Here is a 15622-nt window from a genome sequence, read left to right on the forward strand (position 1 = left end):
GATATTTTGTGTTATGCTCACTCAATCAGACAATGTGCACTTAGTTTATACTTCGTGTTGACTCATAGACCAAAATATACAGATTGTTCTTGAAGCTGATACTTATGCTCAATCATATTGCAGCGTACACGACCATGATAAGTGGGCTTTAAAAAAGTTGTGATGTAGTTTGTGGATTCAAAATGTTAATTTACACAAAGCAGTAGGCTCCCGAACAATGTGAGCCAATGGATGACAAATGAAGGGTGTGAGATCACATCTTCAAATTGGTTGTGACATTTATTTCAAGTGTTGTATACTATGCATAGGCTTCCCTATATCAAACTGCTGTTGTTTCTTTTTCTCTTCAGACTTACATCATACTCTAGATTTTGGTTTCTTTTGACATCACCAATTTTTACCAACAATTGTGGGATTAGCATTAGTTTATTATAGATAATGGTCGGCAGTTGATTTACGCTATTACATTCATATATCAAAGTATGACACAAAAGACATGGGTTCATTCGAGATTCAGTTTGACGTGCTACAAATTGAAGTACGAATAATGACTGGCAGTTAGTTCGTGGTTATACACTTCCACCATTGATGAGTCCTTATTTTTTGGCCGAGATTCAGTTTGTACGTTTTGATGTTTTGATGCATGTTGACAAAAGGCACAACATGGCAACTAGCTTATACTATCCACAACATCGAGTATGAATTGAATGCTTGTGCATGAAATTAGAGATGCATACAGTTGTGGTCACATTTGAAATTTGTGATGGAAGCCTTTATGCCTACCGAACTAACTATTATTTAACAGTAACTATATTTGGTGAAGATCTTTTCAGCTTGAACTCTGAGCTAATTGGTGAGTTGAAGCACAAATGTTGTTCTCGACCATTTGAAGAATAACTTGCGGGTCATGCTCTTGAAGCTGATACTTATGCTCATTTAAGGTACAAAGGTATGTTTTGCTTCATGCCCCTTTGTTTGTTAGGATTTACGCCATCCAGATGTTACTTTGGAACTTGCCTGAATGAACAAGATGGTGGTATCTTTCTTTTTTCCACTTTGAATATGAATTGCCTGATCCTAGCATGTCTGAGTCTGAATTTTTGAGTTTGACTTGTTTTTGAAGGAGTGCGATAGTCATTCAGATTATCCATTCATCTAGCTGTTAAGTTATATTTATTTTATGTTCGACTCAAATGGATTTAAAATATACGAAGTCAACCATTCAAACGAGTCAGACGCCCGAACCAGATGTGTTCTCTTTTGAATTCACATTTGAAATCTTATTTGATACTTTTTAAATTATATATTCTGATAAACTTTATCGAAGACTTGTCAAAATAATGATAAATATATTATTATAAGTTTTGTTATTATGGAAATCAAGTATATTATAATTCGATCGGCACAAATATGCTGGGAGTTTCATTTATTCATGATGTTTCTTGGTTTGATGTCATCAGTAAATCCAAGAGCTGTATTTTTATGTTGTATATTGGTAGTTTAGGACCATTTTCTGAATTTGCAAATTTCAAGCAAGCTGCAAGTGTAGAAAGTTCCAATTGTGTGATTTGTGAATATAAGCTCCATGTGCTTGTAGAATTGATAACATCCATTGAGCATGATGAGAAACATGAGCTTCCGAAAATGACAGACACCTATTACAAAGCTGGTAGACCAAAGTAGTCCATGGTTTCTCAAAAAAGATAATCTTTACACAGAGACCTTGGCTTTCTGGTGATGGTGACTAAACAGAATGAGGCCGTCAATTATAGATGTAACCAAATGAAGCAATTTTTGTACGTAAGTACATTTTAATCTAACGGATCGAGAGATGTATGGATGTCATTGGATTAGCATATGGCTTTATTGCAGGAACCATGAAAGGTTAATGACTGGTTAGTATTGGTTTATATAAAGTATATAGGGGACTATCTAAGACACTACAGTGCTCTTGGTAGGAACTGTGAAACTGGGCAGGAAAAATAAATGGCGTCAACTCAAATAATAAATTGTTGCTTCTAGATTATTTCGCTTACTGTGCTCTGTATATCATGGTTTCTGTCAACATACACTTGATGTGTTAAAAATTACTCAAGCTACGTTCTTGGGATATGAAATGTCCTTTTATTAGAGGTTGTCCACTTAAGAAGAAGATCGTTTGCTCTTAGTGTTCTTTTATGTCGTGGTTTTTAGTCTATCATAAACAACTCCTTTTATGGAATATTTGCTATATCATGATGTAGATTTTCTCTGGTGCTCTATATGTCAGCTACCTCGTGGCAGCAGTTGGCTTACAAAGCTTGTGGTGCCTATCCCTTGCCGTAGTTGATATATACGCCCGTCTTGTAAGAAGATGCTTACGGAATTCCAGGATGTCAGCTTGTTCACCGTTGGTGACGGGGTAAGAAAACATCCGTTTGATGCTATAGTGGTTCTGATATTTTTTCACTTTTATACTCTACCAAATATTTATCCACATTTGAGTGATCAGAAATCTTTAAACCACTTTTTTAATCATTCACTACCGGTAGACAATGTAGAAACATCAAGTTAGAAGCACTTCAAAAAATATTAAAATGTAATAGCAATTCCAAAGCTAACTTTAGTATAAACTTCCAATTGAAGGCTTGATGCAAAGAGAGTAAAACAAGTTGAAAAATGAAGAAGTGAGAGAAATCTTTAGAAATGAATCTAATTATCGAGGAACATGTAGTAAATATAAACTTAAGAGGGCTGAATGAGAAACCTTTAACAAAGGCTTCTAATTCTTTAGCTGTCTGAGGCAAACGTTCAGATATTCATGCTTTCAGTGACCTACAGATATTGAAAATGTTAGTCTACAAAAAAAAGTATTAAAGCCTCAACAGTCCACTCTATCAAACTTATATGTTTGAATACTCACATTAAGAATGGTTCTGGAATAATTTGGGTAGAGTACAAAAGTGATGTTTCTACATTGTCTACTTATATGCTCAAAGTTAGCTTTCACATTAAGAATGGTTCCGGTATGTTCGAAGCAAGCCTTAACAGTTCACTCAATCAAACTTATATGTTCGAATTGCTTGTTTAGTTGAGCAGGTAATTCTCCCACAATATTTGTTTCTATAATTTGCTTCAGGAATAATTTGTTGGTAATTCTCTTGAAGCTGATATGTACGCTCTTTCGTGGTAAGCTGGACTCATATAGTTTATAATTATTTTGTGTTAGCTCATGGAATATACATATGCTCATGAACAATCATACATACTTGTTTCTGAAATTGGCTTCAGGAATAAATTGTTTGTGATGCTTCTAAAGCTTATAAATGATTAATAATTTTGAATCTAATGCGTGAAGTAGATATTCTATGAAACAGTCAGCTGAAACGTAAAATACATGAGTGCACCATGCGCACATTATTCACGTAGTAGCTTAAATATATGTTAGAGACACAAGAAATTTCTCTACAATAAGCTCTTCACAATGAAATGAAAATATGAAAAGAAAATCATAACTTAGCTTATATTTTATTTTTATAAACAATGGAATTTTGTCTTTTCACACCAGAGCTTATAGTTTGATTTCTCAAATTCGAAACCTTTTGGAAATGTCAAACTCTTAGTTCGTATTACGTACCCATCTCATTTGTATGGATTATAGTATCTATGATAGTAAACTTGCAAAGTTAACGAGCTGGCGAAGGACAAACTTGCTGCGTAAAGTGAACCACTTCAAAATAGACCACCCTTACTCATTGACAAGAGATTGATGAGTTAGAAATCTTCACTTACCCACTGTTCTAGACAGAAGAGAATCTGTTTAGTCAACTTGAACAACAAATGTCAAAGATAAAGAAGCAAGTTATTAGCTTCTCTTTAGCTTTCATGTTCTTAAAGAATTAGATAAATAGGTTAGATGAGTAACAAATTATGATTATTTCGAACTCTTGGTCCTACATAACATGAATAATTTTGAAAAGAAGACTCGCATCCATGGGTCGACTGGAACACCTGTTCACACACAAAGACGGGGTCCTCCTCACGCACCCAATGCGCGAGATTCACTAAGAAAAATATTTACTTCATATTTTAACCACAATTTGGAGTACGAACTTATTATGTGTGTTTATTTGTTTGATCAAGAATTTGCTCTGCTTAGGAAACAACAAATATTTTTTTAGAACTAGTATATATTTGTAGTGGATTAATGTGGCATAGTCAGTTAAAACATATTATATTAGCTAATAGTGTTTTTAATTTAATTTTATATAGTGGTAACAATAATACTGATCTTAACTGTAAATGAGTGAAACATAGTTGCAAATTTTATATAGTAGTAACAATAATACTGATCTTAACTGTACACGAGTGAATTACTGTTTGAAGAGAAGAATGTATGAATATCATCATGATGTGCTTGTAGTATTTAGTATTATATAAGTGCGTGGTATGCACAAAATTAGGGGTTTGAGTTTTTCGTATTTGTATGATTTTGTTTGGTACTTTGGGATTATTAATAGTTTAGTTTGTTTGAGTGGGTTCTATTTGCATTAATATATAAGTACTTGTGTGAGTTTGTTTGGTATCCGTGTGTGAATGTCCATGTAATAGACCGTGCAGCATTGGGTAAGTATTTGGATTCATCTGTATGCGAAAGTATTTTGATTGTTTTGCACATACGACTAGTCCGAGACCGATCCGAGACAGAGCTAGGCTGTGAAACTTGGCCAAGACAGCAGGTACGGTATTTTCGCCCACCGTTTTCTTATTATTAGTCAGCTGCACCAATCTTCTGTAATCCTGTTATTAATTTTGCACTATTACCTACACCAAACTGTTTGGTGGGTGGAAAAGGAATGATTAATAGGATTAGCAAGCCTTAGGTTTCGTAAGAAATAGGATTGGTAGAGAATGATTTTGTCCATAGACTATTTGATTTACAATTTCTAGGACAGCTAATCACATACCCACCTATTCCATTGGTTTGGGAATCACTCTAGGATGTGATTGCGAACCATTATTGCGCAATTCTGTACTTAAGTACGGGTGTGCAAAAGTACACCAAACCGGCCAACTGGTTTTAAACTCAAACAAAACAAAAAGTGGTGTGGTACGGTTGTAGATTTCCAAGAACCAACTGGTTTGGTTTGTAAGTAGATGCAGTTTTTTAGGAACCATTAAAACCAAACAGAACTAAGCAAATTCAATCATTATACACATATAATATGGTAATGTGATGAAGGGTCAAGATTAAAATCCATCTAAGATGAGATGATAACTCTAACCTAAGTCTCTTCCCTTTCCTTGTTCTTTAACTTTGACCTGTGAAAACAAAACCAATCATACTCACTTCAATCTTTATCTTCCTTTTTCTTTTACTTTGCGTGATTTACGTTGTAGCTTGACGTTGAACTGTTGCACATTTCTTCAATGTTTCCGATGTTTTTGGTTGTATTGTGTTAATTTGATTGTTTCTTCAGATTTTCAAAGAGTGTTGTCTTGATTTTATGCGTCAATGTATGAAGTAACTGGATTTGTTGATCTTCATGGAGCAAATTATTCCCATGGATGTTTTGGTATCCAGTAGTATTTACCAATCTAGTATCTTGGTGTTTCTGGGAGTAGTATGAATTGAAATAGAATATTTTTTGTACATTATACTATTATATATTATGTTTTCCCTGACGTGCCTATGTATTATCTTCATTATTGGATGAGTCGTTCATACAAAATTATTAAAATGGTAGTTTAGCTGTATTTTGTTTTGTAGAGGTAGTATTTTGGTGTATTCAGTGGTATACTGGTATTACCATATTCGTGTTTTAACTTGTTTTGTATCTGTGTTATCTGATGCGTATTTATTCAAAATAAACACATATTAGTGGTTGTTTTTGTTCGATACATATATACACCATCCAATAAAAATAAGGTAGTTGGTAAGTTTATCTTTTATGAGTTATGTTTGTTGCCAAATTGCAAGATTGGTGTTCTTTATTACTTGGAAAGAAAAAGTCACAGGGGCCAGTTCAGAGCATATTATATCTGAACCAGAGGTAACACTTCTAACCCATTAATCTCGTCAATGAATTAGAGCCCTCAATTTCAGTTAAATTTCAATAAGATAATTAGGCAACATTAATAAGTGGTGGCCTGTGGAGCCACATAAGTGGTGGCTTGTAGATGAAGTCTTCGGGCACACCTCATAAGTTGGGTTTACTGAGAAAAATGCCACTTAACGAAAAAAATATAATAATTGGTATCAGCGAACACGAACCGCTTGGTATGTGTGTGTATGTATGATCAATGATTCATTCTACTACGAAATTAAAAATTGTTGTGGATAAATTGATGTGGTGGGTAGTAAAGTAGCTAATTATTGTGAATGTGTGACAATAAATACTCCGGTCAGAAGTGTAAATGTATGAAACATAATTGTTGTCTACTTTTAGAACTTGTTTTCTTTTTCTTCTTCTTTTTCGCGTGGGTTGAAGTTTGAAGGAATGATTTTGTGAATTTTATTTGTTTGTATGCGCCATGACTTGTGTACTTCTATGTCTTATATAGAATGAGCGTGTAATATAAACAAAACTAGTGATGTGATTTTTTCGTAAAATTAATATTTGATGTGCCTGTATGGAATGAGCGCTTGAATGCTTAATAGAAGCAGTAGTTCAGTATTTCAGTGTGTAGATTTTCAAATACCTGGTGTTTTGATGTGTGAGTTTTATTTGTATAAATAACTGAGGTAGTTTTTTTTTTGAATTGGTAAGCGTGTGCCTCGAACCCTTGACCTCTAAGTTGGAAGACTTACCTCTTACCACTTGAGCCAAGGGTTGTATAAATATCTGAGGTAGTTACTATGATGTGTACTTTTAGAAATTAGTATTTGATGTGCCTGTATTGAATGAGTGCAATATTCACAAAATTACAGTCATTTTTCTTGTTGGAACAATTTGCGATGTGTAATTTGTCCGTATAGTTGATTTTGGGTCCATTTGAGTCCGACATAACGTAAGTCCGAAAGAATAGTTGTTTGAAATAATGTTAAATTGCTATTTTGCGCACGACTACGACATGTTTGGACAATTCCAACTGGAACTTTTTTTGCAAGTCTTAGAATTCAAACTAGGTGGTTTTGTAAATTTTCATACGATCGGTGTGGCACTTTTGAATTAGAAATTGATATTTTATAGGTTGCTTAGGGGCAGTGATATGCATCGAATCAGTATTTTAGTATGTGTAGTATGAAGAATTAGCATCTAATTTGGTGTTACTGACCCTAGAGAGGAGAGAGAAAGTCTCGGGTGGTGAGATTTGGCGGCGCCGGCGGTCTTTCTTTTTCCGACAGTAGTAGTTATCGTTCCTTCCTGGCCGGCAGTGATTCTTCTCTTTTTCTTTTCCTTTTTTCTTGGATCTAGTCTCCTGTTCTTCCGATTTCAAGTATCTCCACCTTACTGGTAGCTCCTCTGGGGCTTCAATCGTGATGGTGGAGGTGACTGGTTCCCTCCAAACTCCTGGCGATGGTTCTATTGGTCTGAAAGGATCAGAGACACTATCAAAACAGGGTAGTATGGTTGAGGGGAAATCGATTTTAGGGGCTTCTATGGGTGGTGCTAGGGTCTTGCGTGCTCCCATGAGGGTTGCAGTTGCTTCTCCGATTGATGGTGGATCTGTGGGTGGTGATTATTCAGAGCTCCCTTCGACTCAGGTACCTGTTTCTCAAGGTATGTCTTCTTCTCTGGATTGGGCTAAGCTATTTGCGAAGAATCGTAGTTCTGGTAGGAAGTCTTTGGAGTTTCGTGATCCTATTTTAGTTAATGGTCGAGCTATTATTTCATCCTCTAACTATCAGGATCAGATTGAGGATTGTAGAACATTGATAATTGGAAATTTCTTTGGTAGCAAGCTGCCTTTTATGGTTGTTAAAAGGTCTTTGATTAACATTTGGAAACCTAAAGGGGATGTTTCTTTCACCCTTCATGGAGATTCAGTGTATGTTATAAGAGCTTCATTGGAAGAGGATAGGTTGAAGATATTGGAACATGAGCCTATCTCTGTAGCTAATAGGATTTTTATTGCTCGACCATGGACTCCTTTTCTTGAGAAGGAGGTTATGAAACTTAGGTCTATTCCCATTTGGGTTAAGCTTAAGGGTGTTCCTATTCACTTGTGGCATGAAGAAGGCTTAGCTGATATTGTTAGTTCTATTGGTAAACCCCTATTTCTGGATGGTCCTACCTCTTCTGGGTTGAGGATGGCCTATGCCAGGGTTTGTGTGGAGATTCCTATGGATAAGGAGCTTCCTCATGTGTTGGAACTGTGTGTGGATGGTGAAGATTTGGATATTGATATTGAGTATGCCTGGAGACCTAGGTATTGTGTTCATTGTTGTGAATTAGGTCACAGCTCTAGTTCCTGCCTAAAGTTAGCTAAGGTTAAGAAGAATGTTGAGACTCAGGTAATGAATGATCCTATGGACAGTGAGAAGGGTGGAGAACCAAGTACTAGAGATGTTCCTTTAGCTGACACAGTGGTGCCCATGGAGGGTACTAATGTTCATGATGGGGGTTGGACTGAGGTGAAGCATAAAGGGAGTATGAAGAGGAAAGGTAGGGAATTAAGTGGTTATGAAGTGACTGACAGTGGTGCTGGTAAGAAAGCTGTGGCTGGTGCTTATGAAGGGAAGATGGATGTTGGTGGAGGTGCTGGTCAGCTGCCTAGTCAGGACCTTATAAGCAACTCTAAGCAGATTCATATTGGTGGGAAGGACAGGTCTTTGCTTCTGAGGCCTAGCATGGTGGTGGATGAGGGTGAATGTCCTGGTGAGGGGACATCTCTTCCTATGGGTGAAAGGGGTAAGTTGTCATGTTCTCAGCCTAATCTTGTTGGTAATAATGTTTTGGCCTTTGAGACCAAAATTTTGAATGAGGCTAGGGACCCTAAGCCTAGGAAAGGGTCTTCTCATGTGATTAAATGATTCATATTGGAGGTTGGAATGTAAGGGGGATGAATATCCCTACTAGAGCTGGGGAGGTTACAAAATTTGTTAGGAATAGTAATTTGTGCTTGTGTGGTCTTTTTGAAACTCATATTGATGTAGGTAGGAGTGAAATGGTTAGGAGGAGGTTGCTTCCTACTTGGAATTGGGTTAATAATTATGATTTTGATAGTGCAGGCAGAATATGGGTTCTTTGGGACTCTTCTGTTGTGTCTTTGCAGGTTATTAACATGAATGCTCAGCATATCTCTGTTATGGCTACTTTTGTTGATGGTAAGGTCTTTCTTATTAGCTTTGTGTATGCTAGTAATGATGCTGTGACTAGAAGGGTTCTTTGGAGTTCTTTGCTTAATCTTAGAGAGTTATACTCTTGCCCTTGGGTGGTTATGGGGGATTTCAACACAATCCTTGAGGTCAAAGATAAAGCAGGGGTGCCAATGTGAGAGAAGGGGGATTGGCTGATTTCAGGAACTTTGTCCATGGTGCTAATCTTTTTGATTGTGCCTACTCTGGATGTGAATTTACTTGGTCTAATAAACAAGTTGGTGAGGGTGCTGTGGCTGAGAAATTGGACAGAGTCTTGGTTAACATTGAGTGGACTGGCCTATATCCTAATGCTAAGACAGAGTTTTTTAATCCTTTAGTTTCTGATCACTCTTCTTTTGTTCTTTCTTTATTTGAGGGGATGAGCACAGGTCCTAGGCCTTTCAAATTCTTTAATGCTTGGACTCTTGAGGATGAGTTTCAAGAGATTGTTAAGAAGGCTTGGGCTTTGCCAGTATGTGGGAATCCTATGTTCCAAGTTGTGAGCAGACTTAAGAATGTTAAGAAGGCTCTGGTGAAGTGGAAAAAGGTAAAATTTGCTGGGTTTGGTGCTAAGGTTGACCAAGCTAAGCAGGTTGTGGAGCTTCTCCAAACCAGACTGCAACTGGATCCTCTTGATCCAACTATTAGGAGCCAGGAAAGGGAAGCTGTTGCTTCTTATGTCAAACTTGCTACAATGGAGGAGTCAATGATCAGGCAGAAATCCAGGGTGCAGAAGATTGATCTAGGGGATCAGAATACCAAGTTCTTTCATAATTCTATGAAAGAGAGGAGATCCAGGAATAATATCCCATTTCTTTATAATGAAGAGGGTGTTAAGCTGGTGCTTCCTCAGGATGTGGCTAATGAGTGTGTGGGATTCTACACTAGGCTGTTTGGTACCTCTGTTTTAAGTAGTAATGGGCTAACTTTGCTTGATTCTATTTCTTTTGACAGGCTAGTTACTTCTGATCAAGCTGCTGCTCTCACTGCTATGGTGACCAGAGAAGAGGTGGTTTTTGCTCTCTCTACCATTGCTAGTGATAAAGCTCCTGGCCCTGATGGCTTTTCTGCCCATTTCTTTAAGGACTGTTGGAAAGTGGTGGGTGATGATGTGGTTAATGCTGTATTTAGATTCTTCAAGACTGGGAAATTGCTTGGTGAGGTAAATTCTACCTTGGTTTCCTTGGTTCCTAAGACTCCTGGTGCTTCTAGAATGACTGACTTTAGACCCATTTCTTGTTGTAATGTCATCTATAAATGCATTACCAAGATCTTGACTCTTAGAATGAAGCATGTTATAGGCCATCTTGTTAGCCCTTGTCAATCTGCCTTTATCTCTGGGAGAGCTATTCAAGATAATATCCTCTTGGCACATGAACTTACTAGAAATTATCATAGGACTAAAGGTCCTGCTAGGTGTGCAATTAAGATTGATTTGCAAAAGGCTTATGATACTATTGAGTGGTCTTCTCTTCTGAAAATTATGGATAAGTTTGGATTTCCTAAGCAGTTTATTCAATGGGTTAATGTCTGCATATCTTCTCCTAAATATTCATTCATGATCAATGGTTGTTCTTATGGTTATCTTAAGGGTCAGAGAGGCATTAGACAAGGTTGCCCTATGTCTCCCTACCTCTTTGTATTGGTTATGGAGGTGTTTAATGTGCTTTTGGTTACTGAGGCTGTTGAGGGTAGATTCTTGCTTCATCCTAGATGTAAAGACCCTATGATTACCCACTTGAGTTTTGCTGATGACCTTATGGTCTTTATGCAAGGAGATTTAGGCTCAGCTAGAGCTTTGTCTCATGCCTTAGATTTGTTTGCTGAGTGTACTGGGCTGAAGGTTAATAAAGCTAAAAGCTCTATTTTTTCAGCTGGTTCGACAGATGAGAAGATTCATGGGTTAAGGGACTGTTTGGGTTTTGCTTGTGCTTCCCTCCCTGTTAGATATTTGGGAGTTCCTCTCATTTCTTCTAGACTTAGCTATAATGATTGTCAGCCTCTTATTGATAAAGTTTTGAGTAGAATTCAGTCTTGGAAGATGAGATTCTTATCTTATGCAGGGAGATTGACTCTTATTAGAGCAGTTCTTAATGGTATGGTTCTGTTTTGGTTCAGTGTATTTGTTTTACCTAAAAGGGTGATCAATGAGCTAGATAGAATATTTATGAGGTTCTTGTGGGATGGTCCAGACATGTCTGCCAAGGGTGCTTCTGTCAGCTGGACCACTATTTGTCACCCTACTAAAGAGGGAGGTCTCAACTTGAGAGACCTAGCAACCTTGAATATTGCCTGTACTTTAAGACATATTTGGGAGTTATTTATCTTTAAACCTACTCTTTGGGTTCAATGGGTCCAAAAGTATTTGATCAAGGATAATTGTTTTTGGTCTCTGTCTGTGAAGTGTGATGCTTCATGGTGCTGGCGCAGGATTTTGCATTATAGACAGCAAGGTCTGAAATTCTGCTCTGTGATGATAGGCAATGGCAAGGATACTTGGTTTTGGAAGGATCCATGGCACCCTATGGGTATTTTGCTACCTTTCTTCCCTGAGCAGCTTAAATATGATAATATATTGCACCTGAATGCTAAGGTAAGTGACTGTATGGTTGATAGTAATTGGACTTTTTCTCTCCTGCAATCTATCTATTTGGGACCTATTGCAAACAGTTTGCATAAGGTGGATGTGGCTGATGGCTATGATGATTCTAGGGTCTGGATAGCTAATGATAAGGGTACTTTCACTTTGAAAAGTACATATGAGGCCATGAGAGAGGTTTCTCCTTCTGTTTCTTGGTCTTCTCTTGTCTGGTTTAGTCATAATATCCCCAGGCATAGCTTCATTACTTGGGTTGTTTTGCATAGGGCTGTGAAGACTAAGCTGAAACTTTACAAATGGGGTCTTAATATTGATGTTACTTGCACCCTATGTTCTAAAGAGGATGAAGATGACTTTCATTTATTCTTCTCCTGTAGTTATTCTAAGGACATTTGGAGGAAGTTACTTAGGATGTTGGCTCTTATTCAGGTGCCATGTAACTCCTGGGACTCCATGATAGATTGGTGTGTCAGGATGTTTAGTGGTAAAGATAAAATAGCTATTCTAGGCAGATTGACTTTTAATGCTTTCATCTATCACATTTGGTGTGAGAGAAATAAAAGGGTATTCTCTAGCACTTGTGTATCTCAGGAGGGCTTGTTGGTGAGAATCATTGAGGAGGTGAGGATGAAAATGAATTGTCTTAGCTGTAGCACTGTTAGTAATCCTAGATTGGATGTTATTGCTAGAAATTGGAATCTTCACTTGACTGCTGTGCTTCCTAAACTCATTCCATGTTCCTGGATTGCTCCTAAGCCTGGGTTTATCTTGATCAACACTGATGGTTCTTATAGTGCTGATCAGGCTGGTTTTGGGTGTGTCTTGAGGGACTTTGCAGGTGAGATTGTGTGTGCTGTTCAAGCAGGGACTTCTCCTGTCAGTGTCATTCATCATGAGCTGCAGGCCATTGATGTTGGCTTGGCAACTGCCTTGGCTTATGGTTTTGATAGGGTGCAGGTGGCTACTGATTCTAAGTGGGCTTGTGAGCTGGTAAACAAACTTGATGCAGATCCTCCTTGGCAGTCCTTGAAGGTTTGGAGAAGTATCAAATGTAGCATAGCCAAGTTTAGTGCTTTCAGTATTGATCACGTTTTTAGAGAGGTGAATCAACTTGCTGACTTATTGTCTAAGGCTAGGACAACTGAAGGGATGGAGCAGCTTGCAGCAGGGGACCTTAGTGATGCTATGAAGGCTGTTGCTATGGATGATAGATTGGGTATTATTAGAATAAGACAGAGATGAAGAAGTGTTTTCTTTTGATTGTGGTTTTCTTCTTCTTATATTTGTCTTTATGGTTGTAATCTTCTTATGGGACCATATGTTTTTGTTGGGTTGTTGGGGCTTGTATGGGTTTTTTCTGTTGATGATTGTGTAGTCTTTTTGCTTTTGGTTTCAGGTTTTCCTTAAACCTGCTGAGATATGCAAAAAAAAAAAGAAGAATTAGCATCTTGGACCGTTTTGCATATACAATCTTTGGTTGGTTGACCATGCATTAAGCTAGTAGTTTGTGTGGATGTGAACCATGTCCATTTATCTGGATACTTAATTTGGTTGTTTGCAATATAGTATTTTAGTTTGGTATTATTGATGGGGGTATTATCGAAGTTCTTGTGAGCATGTAGGACATTAGGGTTGTCAATGTTCTTTTCTATTTTGTTATTGGATGGATTTTCATACGAAATTAATATTTTGGTGACTTGGGTAATTATGTGGTTGTATTCTTTTTTGGAATTGTAGTATTTTACATAAGCTTCGTAGCTTTACTCTTTCCAGAAACTAAGAATTATATTTGATACATTCTTACTTGTGTAGACGATTAAGACTTTTATTGTGAAATTAGACTCCTAGTCTATATGACATGAATAACACGAATATATATGTTCTATTATACAAAACATAATGCTTTGTGCTAACTAAAATAAACTAAAGACAAATCCAAGCGTTTGTTATGTTTTTCATTAAATCTTGGTCATTAAATCTATTATCTATCTGACAAATCGAAAATTGATTCACCCGCTCGTATAAGAAAGTAGACAAGTCAATGAATCTGGATTGGTAACCCCTTCAATTTCTAATCTACACAGTTATTGTTGATTCTATGGGCCAGATTATTGGTGAAAGTTCTCTCTCTCCATTTATTACCTGATATACTTCCTCCCACAGGAAACGCCCAAACCCCATTACTATGGAAACGTTTCCAAATCTTCTTTTTTTCGTAGCACTAATTAATTTTCTCATATCAGTTGATCCTCTCGATGCTCCTTTGATCCATAAAATAATGTATGTTGATTGGTCTAGAAGTATGCTTCCAAACATACCACATGTTCTTAGGCATATCTTCATGAGCCTGGATGGCAGGTTCAAAGAGATGGTATCTATGCTCGAAGAGTTGACGAAGAGCTTAGTGATTCTCCCACTATGGTATGAGGTATACTGGAGTGTGTATGAAGAGCTACGTTGAGAGCATGATTCCAAGAGAAGGCTTTCAGAGTGAGATGCATTCAAGATGATATGGTCTCTGAAGCTATGATGCAAGAGAGGGGACCTTGTTAAGGGATGCATGGTGCATAGGGCGACGAGTGTTCCGATGGAAGGAATAGGCCGTGTGCACGGATGCTACGGTGGTAGCTATACTTGGGTCTATGTTCCTTTGAGATGAAGGACATATGCTAGATAGGAGATGGAACCGTATTGACACAAGGAGTCATGTGCGAGCTCAGTGGCAAGAGTTCAGTGTGACTTGGTGTACAAGAAGGTACCGTATATACTTGAGTCCTTTAATGGTAAGGACAAGTGCAGAGATGGGATGAACCGAGAATGGCACGGTGAGTCGTGTGCGAGCTTAGTGCAGTAATGCTCAGTACGATTTGGTGCGCATTGGGTACATCATATGTTAGAGTCCTTTGAAGTGGACAACAGGCTTGGTATGAAGTATACCAAGATGGCAAGTAGAGTCGGGCTGAGAGCTTGTGGTAAGCCAGTCTGAGTAAGCTTGTTGGATTGGCATCTAAGAGTGGACCTATGTTGATCCGAGTGATACTTGAGCGTTAGAGCAGGGTATGGCAACAAGGTGTTGAAGGATACTCTCTTATGCTTAAGCCGAAGGTAGCATCGAGTGACTTGTGATGTTGTGAGTTCAAGCTACTTACAGAAGACAGTGGTCAAGAGTAGATAGATGGACAGAGTACATCGTTGGGCAAGTTGGTGCTAGATCAAGTTGTGCTTATGTGGTATGGTGCACGATAGAGTTCGGCACAGTGCATTGTAAGCGCATTTGAGTTCCAAAGAGAATGGACTCACTTGAGATGAGACATGGATATGCTAACACGTTTGTGTGTGGTACGTCGCATGAGTGCTATAAGCCGAAACCAACATTGAAGCTTATGGTCATATTGGTGTGAAGTCTAGATGACAGATTCACGAGACCAAGTACAGTACTGATGGTAGTTGGAACCGAGTTCAAGCCGTCAAGTAATATGAGGGTCGTTGTATCTGAAGTAGATCGGCCCATGTTTGAGTTATGCATTGGAGGTAAGTTGGAACCAAGTTCAAGCCTACAGTGTGCAATGAGTACGTGGTGACTGAGAAGAGATCAGCTCACGTTTGGGATTCAGGATGGTGTGTCGTGGTGACATTAGGCATCGTCCAATTCTGGTGATAGTTGGAACCAAGTTCAGATCGTCAGAGATATATGACAACGTCGAGTTTGCAGTTGAGTTGTAAGCCGTATGGTGCTGCAT

At 37.9% G+C, this 15622-nt stretch overlaps 1 protein-coding gene across 1 annotated transcript; it reads left to right on the top strand.

Moving 5' to 3' along the window:
- Nucleotides 1-8952: 8952 nt before the first annotated feature.
- On the top strand, nucleotides 8953-13124 carry LOC147544075 (uncharacterized). The gene is made up of 2 exons (XM_086635594.1): nucleotides 8953-9338; nucleotides 9446-13124. Exons 1-2 carry the CDS (start codon nucleotides 8953-8955, stop codon nucleotides 13122-13124), a joined length of 4065 nt encoding a protein of 1354 aa, XP_086491720.1.
- Nucleotides 13125-15622: the final 2498 nt, after the last annotated feature.

This window comes from Eschscholzia californica, unplaced genomic scaffold (assembly GCF_041429995.1).
Source record: "Eschscholzia californica isolate CP2 unplaced genomic scaffold, dmEscCali1.0.p SCAF_4, whole genome shotgun sequence".
Taxonomy (NCBI): Eukaryota; Viridiplantae; Streptophyta; class Magnoliopsida; order Ranunculales; family Papaveraceae; genus Eschscholzia; species Eschscholzia californica.

Bases quoted from the DNA above. Each gene is read 5' to 3' on its own strand.
- LOC147544075 (XM_086635594.1), top strand. From the start codon at position 8,953: ATGATTCATATTGGAGGTTGGAATGTAAGGGGGATGAATATCCCTACT. The intron at 9,339-9,445 runs GTTATACTCTTG...GGCTGATTTCAG, and splicing joins TCTTTGCTTAATCTTAGAGA to GAACTTTGTCCATGGTGCTA.